Here is a 24,134-nt window from a genome sequence, read left to right as displayed (position 1 = left end):
TATACTCACTATCTCGACTGTGGTCATGATTTCATGGTATATACCTACATCAAAACTTCAAAATGTGTGTTTTAAGTGTGGGAAATTTATGCCAACTGTACCTCAGTGAAGATATTTTTTAAATTTTAGAAATGCACACACACACCTTCTAAAGCTACACTATTCAGTGAACTCCCATGGTTATTTAACTTAATTAAAATAAAATAAAGTTAGAAATTAAGTTCCTTCGTTGTACTAGACACACCTCGAATGCTCAATAGCTTCATATGGCTAGTGGCTATCCTATTAGACAGTGCAGACACAGGATATTCCCAGCATTGCAGGAAGTTCTATTGGACAGCATTGCTGTAAATAATTCTCCGACTTAGCCCTCATTTTCATTTCTATGCCTTTACTTTATGATTTTATTAAAGCTAAGGTCTCCTGCTTTTAGCCTCCACATAGAAACTGGGGCAATCTTTCTAAAATGCAAATCTGCCCTAGTTACTTACTGCTCAAAATCCCACAAATTTCCCCATAAGATGAAACCCAAACTTGCAAATGGAAGCTAAGGGAAGGACCTTTCCATCCTCCTTGTCTGCTCTGACTCTTTACTTCTTTATTTAGGCTCTGTTCTCTAGAAACATTAGCAAATTTGCCCCTCATCTTTGCCAAGGAAGCTCACTGTTTGCATCTGTACTGGGTGCATTTATGCTTATACTTTTAAATTTTGAACATGATTTTACCTATGAAGTCTTCCAACTCTCCTTGGATTTTTTTTTTTTAAGAGATGGGGTCTCACTCACCTAGGCTGGAGTGTAATGGCACAATCATAGCTTGCTGCAGTCTCAAACTCCTGTACTCAAGTGATCCTCCCACCTAAGCCTCCTGTGTAGATAGGACTATGTGGGTGTACCACTATACCTGGTAAAGTTTAAATATTTTTTTAGAAATGGAATCTCACTAAGTTGCCCAGGTTGGTCTCAAAACCTGGACCTCAAAAGTGATCCTCTCTCCTGGGCCTCCCAAAGTGCTGGGGTTCCAGGTGCAAGCTACTATGCCTGGCTTTTTAGACAATTAAGTGGTAAAGTTTGTCCCATGACATCTGCACATGAGTCTATTTATTTTAGGAATCTATTGAGACTTTCTTTGTGGGTTAATGTATGTCTATTTTTATGCGTGTTCTATGTGGACTTGTAAAAGAAGGTATAATTTCTGTTTATAGAGTAGGAGGTTTGATGTGTATATTTTACATCATCCCATGGATGGCATTTTGATACATGAACTATATTTTCTATGCTTATACATACTCTAGAATATTATATATTTTTTATTAAACATATAATTGTATTTTAAATATTTTTTAAAGGATTTAAGCCTAATTTTCTTGGTCATAATAAAATATGTACATTCATGCAACACTCAACGATGGGGGTACATTTAGAGAAATGTACCATTAGGTGATTTTGTCATTGTTTGAATATCATAAAGTGCATTTCCACAAACATAGATGGTACAGCCTACTACACATCTAGGTTATATGCTATGGCTTATTGCTTCTATGCTAGAAAATTACAACATGTTATTGTACTGAATAATTTAGGCAATTGTAACACAATGAGAAGTATTTGTGTATCTAAACATACTAAATGTAGAAAAGGTACAGTAAAAATATAGTATAATCTTATTGGACCACTGTCATATATGTGATTCATTACAGAAACGTTATGCAGTGCATGACTGTACTTGAATTATCTTAGTTGAAGACAAATAATTTCATACAATTTTAGTCTCCCTCCATTCTCCTCCAAACACTTCACCATTTTTAAACTCTGAGGTTTCAGGCTAGGCAATAATAATTGTGGAGAGGGTTATGAGGTTGCTCATCCCTGTCTCATGATCTTAGATATCTTGTAGGGATGGTCAACCACTGATCATACCAGTTTCTATTACCCATCTTTTTACATGTCATCGTTTGAAAATCAGAAAGTGCATTAGGTAATTATGTGACTTATTCTCTCTCTGTCATCTCTACGACTATGCAGAGTATATACACACATCACACAAACCTATGAAACTAAATCCGCTGTGCTGACACATTGCCTCCTCTGAGGCCTCTTCCCTATTTGACTGCGGGAACACTGATAACCAGGCCTTGGACCATCCAATCCTCCAGGCAGGAGTTTGAAAGAGCCTTCTCAGAGTATCTCATAAACCCAACAAGAAGGACATACAGATAATAAAACTGGATAGCATCAAACTGTGCAGATAAATCCGCTAATGTGAAGTGTTTAGTGGACAATTCCTCCCACCTACTTAGAGTTACATACTGATTTTTTAGTGTTCCTCTCTTAAATATGAAGAGATAGCCAAGAACTCTGTCACTTCTGAGGAAAGTCCCTAAAATGAAAAAGAGACAAGAAAGGAAACAAGCAGCAAAAGTAACCTGCAGAAAAAAAAGCTATGGCGAAAGAAAGAATGTATTTAAAACTTTACTGATATCCTCAAGAAACAAAAGAAGACATTGTAGACAGAAAGCAAGAACAGGATGCTATATGATGGGAACATCCAAGAAACCAGAAAAGAGCCTTTGGAAATTAAAAAAGTGTTAGCAGTTGAAGAACTCAATTGAAGAATTAGAAGATAAAATCAAGAAATTTCCAAGAAAGTAGAGCAAAAAGGCAAAGAGATTTTAAAAAGATTAGAGGAACAACGACTACTGTTTGTTAACCAAATTTTATGTGTATTAATATGTGAAATAATTAATAATAATAAATTTATTTGAGAAAAAAAATTTTTTTTATCACCTGACCTGGATTGGTCCTTGCAGGCAACATAAGAGTTGAGGACATGGTGGTATGGAATGTCCAAAAGGTGACCTTGACTTGTGGTTGATTAGTTTGAAGAACACCTAAAAGAGATGGGTAATAGGAGCTGGTATTATCAGTGGTTGACCATCCCTACAAGTTGTCTAAGATCATGGGATGGGGCAAGCAACCTTATAACCCCCTTCAAAATAATTTTTTTAACAGTTTATTCCAGTTTTCTCTTTTGATATGACTCCTATAGCTATTAAGGCAAAAGACTAAGACTCAGGCCAATTTTAATATGTGTAGTCATACATTTAATCCTTCAAAATCTTATGTAATTTTCCACTACCTCCAAACTTTAAGGATGATGAACACTGCATAGGAATTGTTTACATTAAAAATTACTATTTTTTTAAAGTTAAAAAATTATTTGCCCTTTATAGCATCTTGACTTCCTCCCTCAGTCTTCACAAATTTCTCTTGTCTCAGAACCCTGACCATAACTATCATTTATAACACTAATGTTTTCTTTTTGTTGTTGTAATTAACAAGATTTACATTCAGGTTTTATTTTTCATTAATTAGAGACAAGTGGACAATTTCTCTTTGGGGTAATTTATAGATGTGGCATGTTGGAAAAACACTGATCTTTTCTTGAATTACATTGTTGTTTATCTTTCCTTTGTGTTCCATTTCTTCAGTTGCATTGTGAACTCATGAAGGTCAGCAAATTACCTTACACTTTGAATTCGCCCTTTAGTTCCAACCACATTACATTGAAAAAGTAGCACTGCCTTTTATCTCTTGAATTCTTATTAGAAGTGAGGCCATCTTCACAGCCAGCTCTTTGAATGTTTACAATAGCTCTGCGAAGAAGGAGACATTATTATCTCCACTTTCTGGATGAGAAAACTGAGGTTTATAGAGGTTAGTAACAGGGTCTCCCAGCCAGTGAATGGCAGAAGTGGGAATCAAAGTCATACCTGTCTGGATCTACAGCTGGAGTTCCTAAGAACTACGCTGTTTGAACTGACTATTCATTTCCTTTTGTTTCAGAAAGATTAGTTTTCTTTCAGCTTCAGGAAGGCAAGCTTGGGAATATGTCACAAAAGGCAATGAACGGTGTTATTCTGTTCATTTCTCCCTTTTCTCGTCTCTCTGCTGTTTCTTACGATTGCCCCTTTACACTAACTGAAGGGGCCATGGCTGGGACAGTGACAGAAATAAGGGAATGTTGGAGGATGTTGGGGACAGAGTTTTGGGGTCTCTGGCAATCATCAATATGCTAATCACTTAACAATCCTTAAACAATTTAACTGTAGAATGTCCAATGTCCAGGAACAAATTATTTCCATTGCCATCCCGTATGGTGGGGAGCACAAAAGAATACTGTTCAGGTTAGCAGGGGGGCTGGCAGAATCCCAGGCCCACTCTGAACCCACACCCACACCCTTGTCTCAGGCCCCCTCGCCTGTCATTCCTCCAGAGAAAAGCAGTCAAGCCTCTCAGCAGTGGGGAATGACCACCATTTCCAGTGCAGGCTGTGAAACCCACGGTCTCAAAGGAGAAAGAATGTGAGTAGTGAGGAAGGGAGTGTTGTGGACAAGAATAAAGAGAGGAAACTGAAGCCTAGTAAATGGGCAAAAATAATGAGTTGAGAAACAGCTTGCTAGAAAATGGCTAGAAATCCGTGAGAAGAAGGAGAGTCCCTGAGGAGAAGGGGAGGGGACAGGAGAAAGAGAAGGGGTCCCACTGAGAAGAGGAAATTGTGTACAGCCACCATTAGCTTGGGATCCATTCCAGAGCCATCCTCAAGTTATTTTTCTTGTACTGTCTTTCAAAATGTAGAATTTTATACATGTGAAGGAATATATATATAAAGTATGTTATAGACACACACACACACACACACACACACACACACACACACACACACACAGTAATTTTTACATTGTTACAATTTCGTGCCTAAATAAAGTGTGCGAAAGCACATGGTAGGTAAAACAGGTTCTACTCCTTGGTGACCATGCAAGAAAGGAGATATATTTTTACCTGGAGTATGGGATGATAATTTTTTCTCCTTTGCTATTTGAAAGGGTGTATTGCAGGTAAAAAAAATTTAACTTTTGGGGATGCAAATAGCTTTTCCCAGTGTCCAGGGCTTACACGTTTGTCTCCTATGTAGCTGAATTGGAAAGGTCCTTTAAGCTCAGGCCCTCCAGCGGGGATACAGTCTTTTCTCCTGGTCATAGTTTCAATTGATATTAAAATTATAGAGCACTTTGTGCCCCCCCAAATAACTTTTTATTAGATTGTGTGGCAAGAAGTTAACTTAATGATCTGTAAAAATTAAATAACTCCAAAATTTTGAGGGACACCTATCAAGAGAGATCTGTCCCAAAAAACAAGCCTGACCGGGAATTTAGTTCCACTGGGTTGTGGCACTTCGTGGGTGACTTAACCCAGATATTTCCCACTCCTGTTTATTGAATTTCTTCCCTTGTTCTCTGGGATTCTGTCCCAGCCCAGATAACAAGGTTGGAGGCACACAGAACTTGAGGACAAGAATATCAAAAGTCCTCAGCCCAAATGTGAGGCAGGAGTGATTTAGGAGAAGATGCAGTAGGCTATCACTGCTCCCTGTCACAACCAGAAGAAGAGCCTCTAAGCTGGAAGAGAAGAGAATTGGCATAGAACTAAGAGAGTTAGACAATGGAAGAGGGTGCCTTGCAGCTTACTCTGGGTTGAGTCTATTTCTTGGTGGGATATAGCAGGAAGAGAGAAATACCACACAATTTGGAGATTGCTCACATAGAGGCATTCCATAACTTGCTTTTGATATGGAATTCTCTCTTGCAGAGATATAATTGATAATGCGGTATATTCAAATATAAATGCACCATTTATTTTCCTTTTGGTGGGAATTGTGGAAATAGAGTTTATACAGATCTCTGTTTATAGGGCACAAACCATACAGATGGCCCATTTGTGTGTGAATTTGCATGTTTTATGAATCCTGACTGTCAATAAAAAAGCATTTGACTATGCCAGAAAAAATTAAATTATCTTTCTATTTTCTCTATTGAAAATCATAATATAAAGCCAATAAAACATACACAACCCCAATTCCAACAAAAAAGAAAGGCAAGGAAAAAGTAGCATAGAAGTGTGGCAGGCACTCAATGAATGAGAATATTTGTTACTGTTCTGGATTTTATTTTTTTTCAAACAGAGTCTCACTCTGTCACCCAGGCTGGAGGTCAGTGGCACCATCTTGGCTCACTGCAACCTCCACCTCCCAGGTTCATGCGATTCTCATGCCTCAGCCTCCCGAGTAGCTGGGACTACAGGCGTGCGTCACCATGCCTGGCTAATTTTTTTGTATTTTAAGTAGAGACGGGGTTTCACCATGTTGGCAAGCCTGGTCTCAAACTCTTGACCTCAGGTGATCTGCCTGCCTTGGCCTCTCAAAGTGCTGGGATTACAGGCGTGAGCCACCACACCCTGCCTCTGTTCTGGATTTTTGTGTGTGGCATTTGTCAGCTTTGTAAAATTAATAATTTTTTGAAGAAATGTTCATGTCACTAATTTCATATTATATTTTTTCTTAAATAGGGCCTCCAACATAGTTAAATCTGCTGTCCTACAACACTGTATCTGCTCCTGATTCAGTTATAGAAAATAATTTTGGCACATTTACTTCATCTCTCAAAAATATACCCATGAATATCTCAATATAGAAAATAAATATTATTTTATTCTTAGTGGAAATAGCATTTCAATGTTTTATTTTTTTCCTAATAGTACTAAATGCAGTTTCACTCTATGAACTCAGTCATTCTTTATAGGGAGATACTGTGGTATAGGGAAACAGATGCTCTGGGGACACACAGGAAAACACTGAATCCTAGCACTGCCACTGACTGCAGTGGGCTCTTCAGAATGTCACTAGTCCTACAATCTCAGTCCCCTCAGTTTCTGGAAGATATGTGATAGACATACCATAATGAATCTATCTCACCCTAGGATCAGGCCTGTCTCTATTTCAGAAGGCCCCTGTGTCTGCCAGACAGAAAACACCTTCATGAATAGATACTTAATTTCGTCAAATGCTTTTTCTGCATCTGTTGAGATTATCATATGGTTTTCTTTTTTATTCAACTAATATGGTAAATTGATTTATTTTATGACACTAAACAAACCATGTATTACTGGGATAAACTCTACTTGTTTGTGATGTATTTTTTTTTTTTATATTGCTGGAGTCAACTTGCTAATGTTTTGTTAAGAATTTTTGTGTTTATGATCTTGAGGTATGCCGGTCTGTAGGTTTCTTTTTTGTGTGATTTGTTTGGTTTTGCTATTAGCAGGAATGTCCCTAAAGTATGTAGAGCTTCAGACAAATATTTTTTGCCAGGCCTTTGTCTATATAAACAATTTGATATAAAACATAGTACAAAATTCATGGGCCTATGTGAGGTCTAGTAAAGATTTAGAAAAATGGGTGGAGAAGAAGTACTTATACATTTGTTTATTGTCTAATTATTGTTCATAAAGGCTTATTTTGGTAGTATCTATTCCTATTTAGGTCCAGAAACTATCTCCTCCAGTTGTTTATTATCAAAGGCATAGTTTCTGGCTTTGTTCTGTCTCCCACTTGGAGAAAATGTAGCAATGCTCTTATTACTCACAATGCTGGAACCTGTTTGTGTTGAAACAGCATAGATCTTCTTACCTTTGCAATTCCCTAATACCACTTCTTTAATATTCGTTACATAGCTACTCATGATGCCACATCAACCATCTGCTACCCATGAATATTAGCTTTCAAAGACTCACAGTCAAAGTTGTTACTGTTCTTTGTTGGTGATGGCCACAAACACAGGTCTTACCCAGAATATGCAGAAAAAATATGAGTGATATTTTGTGTTCTGGTCATGTTACATTTACCGTTTGAGATTTTGTAGCATACATGTTGGACTTTTTAGACTGTAACTGGTGCGTTTCTAGAATGTGATCTCTTTCAATGTTGACTGTGCTGTTGCCGTCTACACACTGCCACGAGGGGCCCGTGGGTAGGGTAAGAAGGACAGTCCCATTTGTGCAAGAAGTGTCCATTCCTCATCTGGTGTGACTTAAAAACATCCTGGGAGAGCACAACCATACCAATCAGAGGCAAGAGAGAACATCAATCAGAAGGCCAATTGATGCTGCAAGGCAATGCTCTCAAAGGCCCCCCAGCGGGAACAGGTACAATAGCTTCCAGGGGACTGCCTGGCATATCTTATGAAGCTTATGGAAGGGGCCAAGTGACCAACTTGGGTGTTAAAGGTGAAAGTGTACAGGGCAAAGGATTCTTGCTACCATGGACAAAAGACATCTGCCGCCTTTAGGTGCTGTGATCGTGGGCAGCCCTGCCGTCAGAATGTAGATGGGTGAGAGTCCAGGCATGGGTCCAAACATGTGACTCAAACCCAAGGCTTGGCAGTGACTTCTTGGTAAGCCAGAGTCCTGAACTTGCTCTGTGTCTGACATAAGTGAGAATCGCTCAACATCAGCAGTTTTTCAGCATCATTCTGGGAGACCAATCTTGCATGATCCTACAAGAGCAATATTATGTTGCCCGGAGGGAACAATCTGCTTGCCAAGCCTCCCTCCTGGAGTTGGATCTTTGCCATGGGATCCTGGGATAACCCCAGAGATGTCAGTCTCTGAGTTCCTTGGGCATCTGGTTGATACTGTGTGCAGTGTAGAGAGTCAGAGACAGGAGAATCTGGGCCCAGGGCCCGTTAGAGTCCCAGTCCAACCTCAAGGCACCCTGCCCAGATGACATTGCCAACCCCAACAGATTCCAGGCAGCAGAGGGTGACTTAGAACATCTTGAGGAGGGCATGCCAAGTGGGGTTTCTGAAGCATAAGGGCATGGAGCAGAGGCCAGTTTTTTTGAGTCCAAGGGCAGTACTGGATATCAGGGGAATGTAGGCCTTATAGAATGAGTTGGGGAGTTGCCCCTTCTCCTCTGCAGTCTGTGTTTGTATGGGATTGGTGCTATTTCTTTAAATATTTGATAGAATTCACCAGTGAAGACGTTCGGGCCTAGAGTTAACTTTGTGAAAATCAAATTAGGAATTAAATTTCTTCAGTTTTTATAGGTCTATTCAAGTTTTCTTTCTTCTTGAGTTAATTTTGGTGTTTTTTGCTTTTCAAGGAATTTGTCTATTTTATCTAAGTTAAAATTATTGGCATAAAATAATTCATAATATTTCCTTATTACATTGTTAATGCCTATAGGATTTATTATGCAGTTTAGTGTTTCTCTTCTTTTATTTCTGATATTGGCAAATATTTGTCTTCTTACTTTCTTGACCAGTCTAGCTACAAGTTTATCAATTATTTTCAAAGAAACTGCTTTTGGTTTCGTTGGTTTTCTCTATTGTTTGGCTGTTTGCTATTTTATTCATTCTTGCTCTTATCCATATTATCTTCTTTCTTCTTCTACTTCAAGTTTATTTGTATTCTTTTTTCTACTTTCTTAAGGGGAAAGATTATTTTAGTCCTACTTTTCTAAAATAAGCATCTACAACTATTCATTTCCTTTTAAGCACCCCTTTAGCTGCAGCACACAAATTTTGATATGTTGAATTTTCAATTTTACTTAGTTTAATTTAATTCCATTGTAGTTGAATAATATATTTAGTATGGTTACAGTGTATTACAATATATCTGTGGAACATTACATATGTAATTGGACATGCACAAAAAGAGGAGAAAAAAAGGAGAGTCAGAAAAAATATTTTTTAAAATTTCAAGACTTGTTTTATGGCTCAGTGTCTTTTTAAATATTTTGAGGCTTGTTTTATGGCTCAGTGTAGGGTCTATCCTGATGTATATCCCATGTGCATTTGAAAAGCATGTGTATTCTGTAGTTGTTAGGTGGAGTGTTCTATAAATGACAATTAGGTCAAGCTGGTGGATGGTGTTATTTAAGCTTTCTATATCTTTATTGATTTCTTCTAATTACTCTATCAATTACTGAGAGAGAAGTTTGAAATATCCAATTATAATTATGGATTTGCCTATTTCTCTTTCAAAACTACTTTTGAAAAGTTCATATATCTTGAAATTCATTCATTTAAATGTGCACGCACATTTAAAATTGTTATGTCTTCAGGAAGAATTAAGTCTTTTGTCATTATAACATGTTCATCTTTATTCCTGGTAATATTCTTTGTTGTAAAGTTTACTTTGCCTATAATTAGTATAGCTATTCCACCTTTCCTGTGCCTAGTGGTATATTGTCTATATTTTTAATTCTTTTACTTTTAACCTGTGTCTTTATTTTTAAAATAAATTTCTTATAGATAGAATATGGTTTTGTCTTGCCTTCGCACTCTTTCATAGAGTTTCTGTCTCTTATTGAATAGTTCAGATTATTTACATTTAATGTAATTATCAAGCAGGTTAAAATATAAAATCTTCTGATTTATTTTCTTTGTTCCATCTGTTTTATGTTTCCTTTTTTTTTTTTTTGCTTTCCATTAGATTTTTTTATTAACTTTATTGAGAAATTATTTATTTACAATAAACTGTGTCTTCTTAAAGTATATACTTTGTTGAGTTTTGACAGTTGTAAACTCACATGGAATCACCAACATAATCAAGATACAGAACACCTCAATAATAGAATAGTTTTAGTATTCCATCTTATCTCCACTATTAGTTTATTAGCTATACCTACCTTTTTTAGTAGTTGCCTTGGAGTTTACAAATTGTATCCTTAATTTATAATAGTTACCTTTCAAACAGTATCATACCAATTAAGAAGTAACGAAGAAACAGCTATACACGTTCATTTTCTCCCTCCCATACTTTGTGCTATATATAAGTTTTCAGATATTTTACTTCTAAATATATTTTAAACCCCACAACACATTGTTTTATTTTTTGTTTTAAACACTCACTAACTTTTAAAGAGTTTATAAGATGAAAAAAATGACTTATATGTAACCACAAATTTGCCATTTTTTATGTTCTTCTGTGTAGAGATCCAAGTTTCCATCTGGTTGCATTTACCTCCTGCCTATAGCACAAGTTCATTGACAAGAGAGTCAACTTCTGTTTGTCTGTAAAAATCTTTTGTCTTAATTTTTGAAAAATATTTCTCTGGGTATGTAATTCTAGGTTGACAGGTTTTTTTTTTTCAGCACTTTAAAGATATTGTTCCATTTCTTTGGGCTTGCATAATTTCTGATAAGAAATCTATAATAATTTTTATCTTTGTTCCTCTCTAAGTGTACCTTTTTTTCTATGGATGCTTTAAAGATTTTTTTCTTTATTCCTTGTTTTCAGCAATATGATTATTATTTCTCTTGAAGTTTTCTTGGTTTTTTATTCTGCATGGGGTTTGTTGAGCTTTTTAGATTTGTGGGTTTATAGTTTTCAACCAATGTGAAAAATTTTCTGCCATTATTTCTTCATATTTTTTTCCTTCTTCTCTCCTTTTTCTCTCTTTTGTGGGTGCCCAGTTACATACATATTGTTCTGCAGATCACTGAGGCTATGTTCAATTTTTTTCCCCTTTTTATTCTCTGTGCATCAGTTTGAATAGTTCCTATTGCAATGTCTTCATGTTCACTGATTCTTTCCCCCCTGCAGTTTCTAATCTGTTAATCCAGTTCAGTGTAGTTTTCATATGTAAAAGTTCTATTTGCATTTTTTATATCTTCTATTTGTCTCCAAGTCATGTTAATTTCTCCCTCTGCCTTCTTGTCATATGAAGTATATTTATAATAGCTGTTTTAATGTCTTTGTCTGCTAATTTCATCTCCTTTATCAATTCTGTGTCTATTTCTATTGATTAATTTTCTCCCTGTTTTTGGGTCAAGTTCTCCTGCATCTTGGCATGTCTAGAAATTTGATTGGATGCCAGGCATAAATTTTATGTCTTGAGTGTTGGAATTTTATTTATTTATTTATTTATTTTTTTGGTCTTCCTTAAAGAGAATTGTGATTTATTCTGGCAGGAGGTTAAATTGCTAAAGATTAGTTTAATAATTTTGAGGCTTCTTTCAAAGCTTTTTAAGAGTGGGTCTAGAGTAACTTTTACTCAAGATTTGTAACAAACATCTGACTCTTCCAGGGTCTTTACTGAATGCCTTGTATGTTCAATGAGGCCTCTTCACTCTGGCTAGTGGCAACTTGAATGGTTTCCGGTCTTATGGGAACTCTTCTATTTATTCAGCTTATGGTGACTCAGCAACTGTTCTTTCCCTGAAATTGTAGAGTTTTACCTAATTCATGTGCAGACTGAGTCAGTCAAAGACTAGAAAGGAGGCCATGCAGATTTCTGGAGCTCTTTCTCTTCTCCACAAATTCTAGTCACTTCAGTCTCCCTGAACTCTGGTCTCCTTAACCCAGTGAGACCACCAGGCTTTGTTTGGGATTCTCCTCTTAGTGCTGTAATCTGGGAATTGCCTCTAGGCAAAAAGCCAGTGCTCACAGAGGGCTCACATCGTTTATTTCCCTTTCTTCAGAGATCACAGGCCTAAACAGTTCTGCTGATTAATGTCTGAAAATCGTTTTTTATTATATTTTACCACTTTTCTAGTTATTTATAGTCGTGTATGTGTGCACGCATGTGTGTGTGTGTGTGTGTGTGTGTGTGTGTGTGTGTGTGTGTGGTGATCCAGACCCAAGTATTTGGCAGGAATTACATGGAAGCAGAAATTCCCCAGATACAATATACTTTGAACTTTGCCTCAATATTCTTTGAGTGAGAAAAAAATGCTGCAGATTGCTAGGATCTCTTATAAATGAAAAACTGTTTAGTCGTAGACATCCTCCCCTTATCTATACTACTTCTAGTTCTCAGAAAACTTTTTATCCCAGAGCTTTAGTTGGAGATTTGAAATCAATATAGTGATCTCCCAAGTTATAACTTAATTAGTGCCAAGATTATGGTCTCAAGTTGAATTAGTTTAAATGGAAAACTTAGTTCTTAGAGGCAAAATGTTGTACATTGGGGATCTGTCTTTGGAAAACCGTTTTGCAATATAAAAATTCAAAAATTAATGACTACTGTAGTATGAAATTAATATTTTTAAGAAGTGATAAATTGGTCATGAGGGACATTTGTGCTTTCCTGGAACAGCCAGCTAGAGTCCACAGTTGAGGATAAAACTTGCCAAATATCTCACCTTTCAAGGGCAGATAAATGGGTTCTTAATGCCAGTCCTCCAATGTGGGATTTACTAGCAGAAGGCATTTAGCAGAACCAGTTTCTTAAGCCCCACTCCTTTGGTTTTTATAAAATAAAGGACACAGAGAGGGCAAGGATATGGGAGCACTGAAGGAAGGAGAGTCCGTAAAGCATGAACAGTGCCTTTTCCCTCCTCTTCCCTTGGTGGAGAGACTTGGAGGCAGGGAGTAAGGAAATTTCAATATGTTCATCCCTCTTGTGATGAAATCTGTGTTCTCCAATTTCCCTATACCCCCAGGAAGAACTGTGAGAGTGGGAGTCTGGGGGATGCCACTGAGCTAGCACAACAGTTGATGCTATTGTTGCTGAAACTGTGAGCGTGCCCTAGGGCAGCCTGTGATACTCCCTTGGCTTGGCAAGAAGGGATGAGTAAATGCCGTGGAAGGTAGTCTGGTTTATCAGAAGCAGAGACTTTTGGGTGGATTGCTTGTTGCCATGGTGTTAAGGGAGAAGAGGACAGAAGGACGGTGCAAGGGTGGGCCCCCATGGAGTTCCCTAAAGACTAACAATTTCATCATCCCCACTTGAAAGATATTGCTAGCACTTAATGTTGGTCCCTTTGTATTGGACTGAGAGGCAGAGAAGGAACTCACCACCTCTGATGTCATTTGCTATGAAAGTGTAAGTCATTCTCCTTCTCCAGGGACCAAGGAGAAAGAGAAGGGAGAGGGAGTTTTGGAAGTTTGATTTCAAAAAACCCAAGATTAAATATTAAACCTGAGTGGGATAAAGAAATAAGATGTCTGGCCTAGTCAGAATGCAGGGCTGTGGGCCCAGAATATTTTGTGCTGTTTGAAAATGAGTAGCTTCATTCTTACATACATCTATGTTGAGACAGTTTCATTAAACATTAATATGGTTATGCAATATGTGAAACCAAACATAGCATTCAGACAGCTTTTCTGTTGTGTTTGGTTTTACATGCTTGCGAAATTCGTTTGAGAGGATTTTAATGCATGGACTGTTTTGACTGAGCTTTTAAAAATATATATTTTTCAGAAAGCTTGGACATAAGAGAACTCTCTCTATTCCTGGCAAATCTCCCTGTAGTAAGCATAGGCATTTGTCATTACTTTAAAATTCTTTGATCTGTACTCAAAAGTATGATCATTTGTCCCGAAAATTTTCATTACTTCTTCATGATGAGTAGTCATGAAAGCATCTAAATATCTTTGAATGGCACATGCTGTTTCCATGGTACTTCTTCAGTGATCCTCGGTGCTTCCATTTCAATCAATCACATACATGAATTTGAATGATTTTGACTGGCTTGTCAGCACTGGGTAATTGCTTTGGCTTAATGAGAGACAACAGTGTTGGCCACCCAATTATTAGAAAATCGCAATCATCAGTTTTAGATATTACCATACAGTTATTACTATATGTACTATTCAGCATAGTACAAGAATTGCCTACATAAATAAGTAAAAATTCTTAGACATTAGTTCCATTACTGCTATTAAAACATTATCACAAACTTAGTGTCTTAAAATACACATTTATTACTTAACATTTCTGGAGGTCAGAAGTCCTCAAATCAAAGTGTCAATAGGGTGGTACTCCTTTTGGGGCTCTAAGGGAGAATCCATTTTGCTTCCTCTGCAAGTTCCTAGAAGCTACTTGTATTCTTTGGCTTGTGGCCCCTTCCTTTCATCACTCTGATTTCTGCTACCATCATCACATTTCTTTCTCTCACTCTGACCCTCCCACCTCCCTCTTATAAGGACCTTTGTAACTACACTGGAACCACTGGATATTTCAGGATAACTTCTCCATCTTAAGATCTTTAATTCATTAATTATTAATTTTCTTTTTCCAGAGGTGAGGCTAGAAGCACATTTCCCCCTATGATTGCAGACTGCAGATTAGTCTTTACATACAGGCACACAGAGAGAGAGAAAGAGAGAGAGAGAGTAAAGCACAAAGATTCTCCTGAGAACTAGTTGGGGTAAACAGGAGATTCCAAGGCAAAGAGGTTTTTCTGGCTCACCACACAGTGATTTTAGAGCAGTAGGTAGAGTCATCCTGATGGGCTATGCTGCTGGGCAAGCCAAGTTGCTGTGATGGGTCAGCTGGTGCATTAGCCCACCTAGACTGGGTGGGTGTGTCCTCTTAGTGCCTTCCTAGCACCTGCAGAGACAGTGCTGGGCATGCTGCCAGAAGCATGGCCGGGGTTCAGGGTCTGGGGTTCCCAAAGCAAACTAACCCACCATGAGGAAAAACAAAAAAACAAAAAAAAAAAAAACTAGACAAAACAAAGAAAAGCCTCAAGTCTAATGACATATTATATTTTCAATAGAGCAGTGATGCATACATTTAAATTGTTGCACTGTAAGTTGAATCAGTTTTATATCTAAAGCTTATAGGTGTCAACTTCTGTAGATGTCAATGTAGTGGTCAAATAAAAAAGTTATTTGCTGGGGGAGGGGTAGTCACAGGGCCTCAGAGGAATTGTACCAGAAACTTCTTAAAAATAATCTACTCCTTGAGCTTTCCTCTTCTGTGAGTCATCTGGAGACATGATTGCCTCCTAAATATTGGTTTTGCTTCCTCCTTGCTTTTTCTTACATTTAATTTTCTATTCCATTAATAATTTCAATTCTATGGTTACATAAGACTTTTTTAAAAAACATAAACATTTTTAGAGAACACTGAAATTCAGCAGGGAAGTGGCAGTGAACTTCTGAGGCACAGAAGGAGAGAAAAGCAAAGAAGCAGCTGGCACAGCCAGGATCAGCTCAAAGCCAGAAGGAACTCTACATTGGGGGGCAAAGCTAAATAAAGCATATGGCTACTACACTACTATGGCCGCCAAGAATCAAAGCCAAAACATCCTACCAAAGCAATACTATAGCTACACCCACAAGAAAAAGTCGTACCCTACCAAAGCCAATCCATAAAATTGGAAGAAGAGACTGTAAAGTGACTTTTACATCAGAAGTGCAGATATGAATGTAAGGACACAAGAAACATGAAAAAGAAAGGAAACATGATACCTCCAAAGGGACAAAATAATTCATCAGTAACAGATCCCTAAGAAAAAGAAATTATGAAATGCCTGAAAAAATTTAAAATAATGATCTTAAGAAAACTCAGCTAGATACAAAAGAACACAGACAAATGATGCAAAGAAATTAGGAAAACAATTTATGATTGGAATGGGAAATTGAACAAAGAGATAAATATCATAAATAAGAACCAAACAGAAATCCTGGAACTGAAAGATTCCATGAATGAAAAAAGTACAATCAAGATCTTCAACAATAAACTAGATCTAGCAGAAGAAAGAATTTCTGAACTTGAAGACGGGTCTTTTGAAATAACTCATTAAGACAAAAAGAGGAAAGAAAAAGAATAAAAAATTAAAAAGAATGAAGAAAACCTGTGTGACATACGGGACACCATAATGTGAACAAATATTTAATGTTTGGGAGTTAAGAAGGAGAATAAATGGGCCAAGGCAAAGAAAACCTATGAAATAAAATAATAACTGAAAACTTCCCAAGTCTTGCAAGAGATACAGACATTTAGATACGGGAAGCTCAAAGTTCCCAAGTAGATTAAATCCAAAAAGGTTTTCTCATATATATTATAGTCCAGAGGCCAAAAGTCAAAGACAAAAAGAAAATTCTAAAAACACCAAGAGAAAAGTGTCCCCATCAGGCTAATGGTGAATTTCTCAGCAGAAACTTTATATGCCAGGAAAGAATGGGATGACATAATAAAAGTACTTAAAGAAAAAAATTGCCAGGCAAAATACTATACCCAACAAAGCTATCCTTCAGAAATAAAAGAAAAATAAAGTATTTCCCAGACAAACAAAAATGGAGGAAATTCATGATCACTAAACCAGTTCTACAAGAAATGGTAAGGGATTCCTACATCTGAAAGCAAAAGGACAATATCTACATTTGTGAAAAAATATGAGGATATAAAACTCACTGGTAGAGAAGATAAACAAAGAGAAAGATAAAAGAATCATATATTAACTCTGCAAGTCCCCACCAAATTGTAAAAGTAAACATTAAAAGAGGGGAAAAAAGAATCAAAGTCTATATAAAACAACTAGAAAACAATTAACAAAACGACTGGAGTTTGTTCTCACATAACAGTAACAACCTTGAATGTAAATGGTTTAAATTGCCAAATTAAAATACATAGGACAGATCAATGGATTTTTTAAAAAGACCCAACTATATGCTACCTGCCAGAAATTAATATCACCTGAAAACACATAGACTGACAGTGAAGAAGTGGTAAAACTTTTCCTTGCAATTAGAAACCAAAAGCATGCAGTCAGAGCTATACTTATACCAGAAAAACACATACTTTGGGTCAAAAAACATAAAAAGAGATGAAGAAGGGCATTCTATAATAATCAAGTGATCAATTCAGCAAGAGGATATGACAATTATAAATATATGTGAACTCAGTATCAGAGAACCCAGATATAGATAATGCATATTATTAGAGCTAAAGAGAGAAAGAGAGAGACACAATACCATAATGGTTGGGGACTTCAACACCCCACTCTTAACACTAGACAGATTAATCTTGTCAGAAAATCAACAAAGAAACAGATTTGATCTACACTTTAGACCAAATGAACCTAACAGACATTTACAGAAAATTTTATCCAACAGCTGCAGAATATATATTCTTCTCATCAGCACACGGAACATTATTCAGGATAGACCACACGTTAGGCCACAAAACAACTCTCAACAAATTGAAAAGAAGTGAAATTATATCAAGTATTTCTCAGCCCATTGTGGGCTGAGAAATAAAAGTGGGCAAAGGATATGAACAGACATTTCTCAAAAGAAGACATTTATGTGGTCAACAAACATATGAAAAAAAGCTCATCATCACTGGTCATTAGAGAAATGCAAATCAAAACCACAACGAGATACCATCTCACACCAGTTAGAATAGCGATCATTAAAGTCTGGAAACAAAAGATGCTGGTGAGGATGTGGAGAAATAGGAACACTTTTACACTGTTCATGGGAGTGTAAATTAGTTCAACCATTGTGGAAGTCTGTGTGGTGATTCCTCAAGCATCTAGAACCAGAAATACCATTTGACCCAACCATCTCATCACTGGGTATATACCCAAAGGGTTATAAATCATTGACCACACAGAATCAAAGCCAAAACATCCTACCAAAGCAACACTATAGTTACATCCACAAGAAAAAGTCTTACCTTACCAAAGCCAATCCAAAGGATTATAAATCATTCTACTATAAAGACACATGCACACATATGTTTACTGCAGCACTATTTACAATAGCAAAGACTTGGAACCAACCCAAATGCCTGTCAATGATAGACTGGATAAAGAAAATGTGGCACATATACACCATGGAATACTATGCAGCCATTAAAAAAAAAGAGTTCATGTCCTCTTCAGGGACATGGATAAAGCTGGAAACCATCATCCTCAGCAAACTAACACAGGAACAGAAAACCAAACACCGCATGTTCTCACTCATAATTGGGAGCTGAACAACGAGAACACATGGACACAGGGAGGGGAACATCACACACTGGGGCCTGTAGGGAGGTGGAGGGAAAGGCGAGGGAAAGCATTAGGACAAAGTACTAATGCATATGGGGTTTAAAACCTAGGTGACAGTTTGATAGGTGCAGCAAACCACTATGGCACGTGTATACCTATGTAACAAACCTGTACGTTCAGCTCATCTGTCCCAGAACTTAAAGTTAAAAAAATTAATCTCAACAAAGAGGCCTAGAAGGAACATACCTCAACATATACAGGCCATATATTACTATCCCACAGCCAACATCATACTGAATGGGAAAAAGCTGAAAGCCTTTCCTCTAAGAACTGGAACAAGACAAGGATGGCCATTTTAACCACTCTTATTCAATATGCGACTGCAAATCCTAGCCAGAGAAATTAGGTGAGAGAAAGAAAGAAAATGCAGCCAAATTGGAAAAGAGGAAATAAAATTGTCCCCATTTTTAGATGACCTAATCTTATTTATAGAAAACCATAAAGACTCTACCAAAGAACTCTTAGAGCTGATAAACAAATTCTGTAAAGTTGTGTGATACAAAATCAACATGAAAAATCAATAGCATTTCTATGATATTGTTGATAGCATTGTTATTCTATCAATAACAAACTAACTAAAAAAGATGTCAAGAAAGCAATCCCATTTATAATGACTACAAAAAATAAAATACATAGGAATAAATTTAACCAAGGAAGTAAAAAACTCCACAGCAAAAACTACAAAACACTATTGAAAGAAATTAAAAGGGATATAAACAAATGGAAATTTTATACTTATGAATTCGATAAATTAATATTGTTAAAATGATCATACTACCCAAAGCAATGTATAGAATCAATGCAATCTTTATCAAAATACTAATGATATTCTTCATAGAAATAGATTTTTAAAAAACCTCCTAAAATTCGTATGGAACCACAAGAGACCCTAAATAGCCAAAGCAATAGTGAATGAAAAGTACGAAGCTGGAGCCATCACGCTACCTGAGTTCAAAATATCTTACAAAGCTGTGACCAAAAGAGCATTGTATTGGTACAAAACCAGACACGCAGACCAATGGAACAGACTAGAGAACCCAGAAATACACATATTTACCAGCCAATTGATTTTCAATAGAGGCACCAAGAACATACACTGGGGAAAGAACACCCTCTTAAATAAACAGTGCTAGGAAAACTGGACATTCATATGCAGAAGAATGATGCTAGGCTCTTACCTCTTACCTATACAAAAATCAACTAAAATTAAAGACATAGGTGAAATGCTTCAGGACATTGATTTAGGTAAAGATTTTATGCTTAAGGCTTCATAAACACATGCAACAAAAGCAGAAATAGGCAAATGAGATTATATTAAACTAAAAAGCTCTGCACAACAAAGAAAACAACAGAGGAAGAGACAATTTGTAGAATGTGAGATGTTTGCAAACTGTTTTCCTGACTATGGGCTAATATCCAGATTATACAGTGAACTCATAAACTCAAACAACTCAGCACCAGAAACAAATAATCTGATTAAAAAGTGGGCGAAGGAACTGAATAGACATTTCTCTAAAGAAGATATACAAATGGGCAACAAACATGAAAAAATGCTCAACATCACTAATCATTAGGAAAATACAAATCAAATCCACAATGAAATATCATCTCACCCTAGTTAGAAATGACTACTATCAAACAGACAAAACATAAGTGCTGGCAAGGATGTGGAGTAAAGGTAACTGTTATACATGGTTGGTGAGAATGTAAATTAGTACAGACATTATGGAAAATAGTATGGAGGTATCTCAAAAAACTAAGAATAAACTACCATATGAGACAGCAATCCCAGTATTGGGTACTTAGCTGAAGGAAAGAAAATCAGTATATTGAAGGGATACCTGCACCCCTATATTTATTGCAGCACTATTTACAATAGCTAAGATATGAAAGTAACCTAAAGGTCCATCAACAGATGAGTGGATAAAGAAAATATGGTGTACGCGCGTGCACACACACACACACACACACACACACAAGTGAATACTATTCAGCCACAAAAATTGAAATCCTGACATCTGTGTACCTTAAATGAGCCTATAGGACATTAAGTGAAATAGGCACAGAAAGAGAAATACTGCGTGTTCTCACTCATATGTAGGAGCTACAAAAAAATTCAGCTCATGGAAGAAAAGAGTTAGAATTATGGATACCAGAGGTTGGGAAGGGTAGAGGGAGGGGAGGGTGGGGAGAGGTTAGTTAACAGATACAAAATTACAGCTAGACATGGGAAATGAATTCTGGTGTTCTGAAGCTCTACAGCATGAATATAGTTAACTATAATTTATTGCATATTTTTGAAAAGCCAGAAGAGGGGATTTTGAATGTTCACAACACAGAGAAATGATAAATGTTTGAGGTCATGAATATGCCAGTTTCCCTGATTTGATCATTATACATTGTATACATGTATCAAAATGTCACACTGTATCCCATAAATATACACAATTATTACATGTCAACTAAAAAGGGAAAAATGTGGCTTCATTGAAGGTAAAAATATAACTCATTTGAAGCTAGATCTGACATTCCCAACTCCTCAGAAAAATAAGAACAATAACAGTGTTGTGGATATTTTTGTCTCATTTCTGACTTTAAATGGGAAAGTCTTCGGTGTTTTAGATGGCTATTCCTTATAATGATATGGAATGTTTTTATATTTTTCTTTCACTATCATAAATCAATGTTAAATTTTCTCAAATGTCCTAGAACAACTATAGAGAATATCATGATTTTTTCTTTTGTGCATCATTGAGATAGTAGTGTTAATGAAAATTCTACTATTAAGCCATCCTTGAATTTTTAGAATGGAACTACTTAGTCATGAAAACATATTTAGTGTTGAATTTATGTTGTCAATATTTTAGTTAAAGCAAGTACATTTTTTTTCTTTGTTGGCTTTTATAAGGATTATATTAACTTTGAAAACTAATTTGGGAAGTGTTTCATCATTCTGCAATTTTGGAACATTTAAAATAACACAAGAATTGTTGTTTGAAAGATTTTTTAAGGACTTGCTCATAAAATGATCTGGACTCAATTCCTTTTTTGGAGATAGTTAATGAAAAATTGAAATGTCTTCCCTAAATGTAAGCTTATTAAAGCTTTCTAATTTTTATTGAATCAATTTTCCCTGAAAATTGTACATTTTATTGAGTTCTAATAATTAGTGTCCATAAAGCTAAAAAATGTTTTAAAATTAAAAATTTTCTTTCCATCCTTGTTTATATTGTCAAGGATTCATGTTTCTCTCTCTCTTTCTTTCCAGTTACCCCATGTCATTAGTTTGCATATTTATTGATACTTTTACAGGTGAGATACTGTATTTATTAATCAATTTATCAATTTTGCTGTTTTTCTGCTTATTTAACTTCTGCTTTTATTTTTATTATTTCCTCATATATCTCTATGATTTGGTTTTGTTTTCTACTTCTTCTGCTGAATATGTAGTTTGTTTTCTTCATTTAGTTTTGTGTAAAAATAAAATCTAAGGCTATATATTTTTTCTGTGTATAGCTTTGGCCACATTCATTAATTATGAGATATTGTGCCATTATTTCCTGAATAAATTGCAATCCCTTTTAAATTTTCCTCTTTAACATACTTTTCCTTCCTCAAAGAGTCAGTTTTAAGATTATTAACTACCTTTTTTAGAACAGGTAATATAATTTTTTCAAAAATAAAAAAATAACATGCATAATGAACAATCTCCCACCAATTCTATTTCCATTTTATCAGTCCTGTTTTCCCCTGTACCATTTAAATGGACAACTTTTTACACTTTTATGTATCCTTCTAAAGTTTTCTTATGTGCATACAAGCAAAAATCCACTTTTATCTCCCCCCACCCTTTTTGAAAAGTGGCATGCTATACACACTATTCAACATATTTCTTTTTAGAATTTAAAGTTGATTTTTAGAAAATTTTCAATATCAGCGCACAGAATGTCATCATTTCTTTTCTCCCTTCTTCCTTCTTTTTACAGCTCCTCCTTTATACAGTAGTCATTAAGTGGAGGCATCATAATTTCTAAAAGCAGTTTCCTATTATTAACATTTCAATTGTTTCCATTTTTTCCTATTACAAACTTTGCTGCAATTAATAAGCTTAACATATGTGGAAATATGAGTTAGCATAAGTTCTGAGTAATAGAACTGCTAGGTTAAATGATTTGTGCATTTGTAATCTTAAAAGATATAGACAAATTCCTTTCTATAAGGATTGTGCCTGTTTGTACTTCCACAAGCAATTATGAAAGTGTCTATACTCTTATTCAGTAGAACGTGTGGTCAAAGGCTAGAAGTTTTGTCAATCCAATAGATATAAATGATATTCAGTGTGGCTTTAATATGTACCTTTTCTTATTATGATTGAAGTTGCATTCTTTTCATTTGTTTAAGAGATACTTTGTTTTACTCTGAATTATTCGTGTTTTCTTGCCATTATTTTCCTATTAGGTTATTGTTTTCTTTCTTTTTTAAGGATCTCTATATATATTAGGAAGATAAACCATTTGTAAAAATATGTCAGGGTAAAAGATGCAAGATATAGATCCAACTTTTTTTATCCAGATCACTTTCCAGTTGTCCTAATGATATTGAAAAACCTATCCTTCCTTGCTGATTTGAGGTACAACTTTTATTATATTCCAAATTCCTACATGTATTCATTTCTATTATTGTTCTTCCTATTTTGTTCTATTAGTTGGTGTATTCATAGTCAATTTCCTACTGCTTTATTAAATGAGGCCTTTATAATATGTTTTAATACTTGGTTGGGCTAGTCTTCTAGTTCTTTCTCATTGCTTTTTTAACTCAGAGCTTTCCTATCAATTCTTGCTTGTTAATTTTTATCTATGATCTTAAAGATTAACTTGTCTAGTTTCAAAAATAAGCATATAAATAAAAAACAGAGGTTTGTATTTTTGAATAATAAATTAACCTGGAACTTGGTATCTATGATACACTCTTGCTTTCTAAGTACATGGTATGTGTTTCCATTTCTTCAAACCTTCTTTTGCATCATTTAATAGTTTCAAAATTTTTTTTTTTTTTTTTTTTTTTTTTTTTTTTTTTTTTTTGAGACGGAGTCTCATGCTGTTGCTCAGGCTGGAGTGCAGTGGCGCGATCTCGGCTCACTGCAAGCTCCGCCTCCCGGGTTCCCGCCATTCTCCTGCCTCAGCCTCCTGAGTAGCTGGGACTACAGGCGCCCGCCACCGCGCCCGGCTAATTTTTTGTATTTTTAGTAGAGACGGGGTTTCACTGTGTTCTCGATCTCCTGACCTTGTGATCCGCCCGCCTCGGCCTCCCAAAGTGCTGGGATTACAGGCTTGAGCCACCGCGCCCGGCCTCAAAAATTTTTTTATAAAGCTGTTGCTATTACAAAGGGTCCTTTTCTTCCATTATATCCCATTACATCTTATGTATAATAAAACTATGGATTTGCATGTATTTGTACTCTATAACCTTATTATCTTAATTTCAAAGTCAGCTTTCAGTTTAT

At 35.9% G+C, this 24,134-nt stretch overlaps 1 protein-coding gene across 3 annotated transcripts in view; it reads right to left on the bottom strand.

The window, feature by feature from the left end:
- AIG1 (androgen induced 1) overlaps positions 1–24,134 on the bottom strand; it is a 326,962-nt gene that overhangs the window by 14,834 nt on the left and 287,994 nt on the right. For all 3 annotated transcript variants that reach the window (XM_065543485.2, XM_074037157.1, XR_012433499.1), the window contains one exon: positions 2,792–2,890. In XM_065543485.2, the coding sequence (XP_065399557.1) occupies positions 2,792–2,890 (99 nt within the window). Of the gene's footprint in view, positions 1–2,791; positions 2,891–24,134 lie in introns of those variants that run through there.

Source organism: Macaca fascicularis, chromosome 4 (genome assembly GCF_037993035.2).
Source record: "Macaca fascicularis isolate 582-1 chromosome 4, T2T-MFA8v1.1".
Classification (NCBI taxonomy): Eukaryota; Metazoa; Chordata; class Mammalia; order Primates; family Cercopithecidae; genus Macaca; species Macaca fascicularis.
Note: the sequence above shows the minus strand (reverse complement) of the source record. Positions and strands in the feature narration are given on the sequence as shown.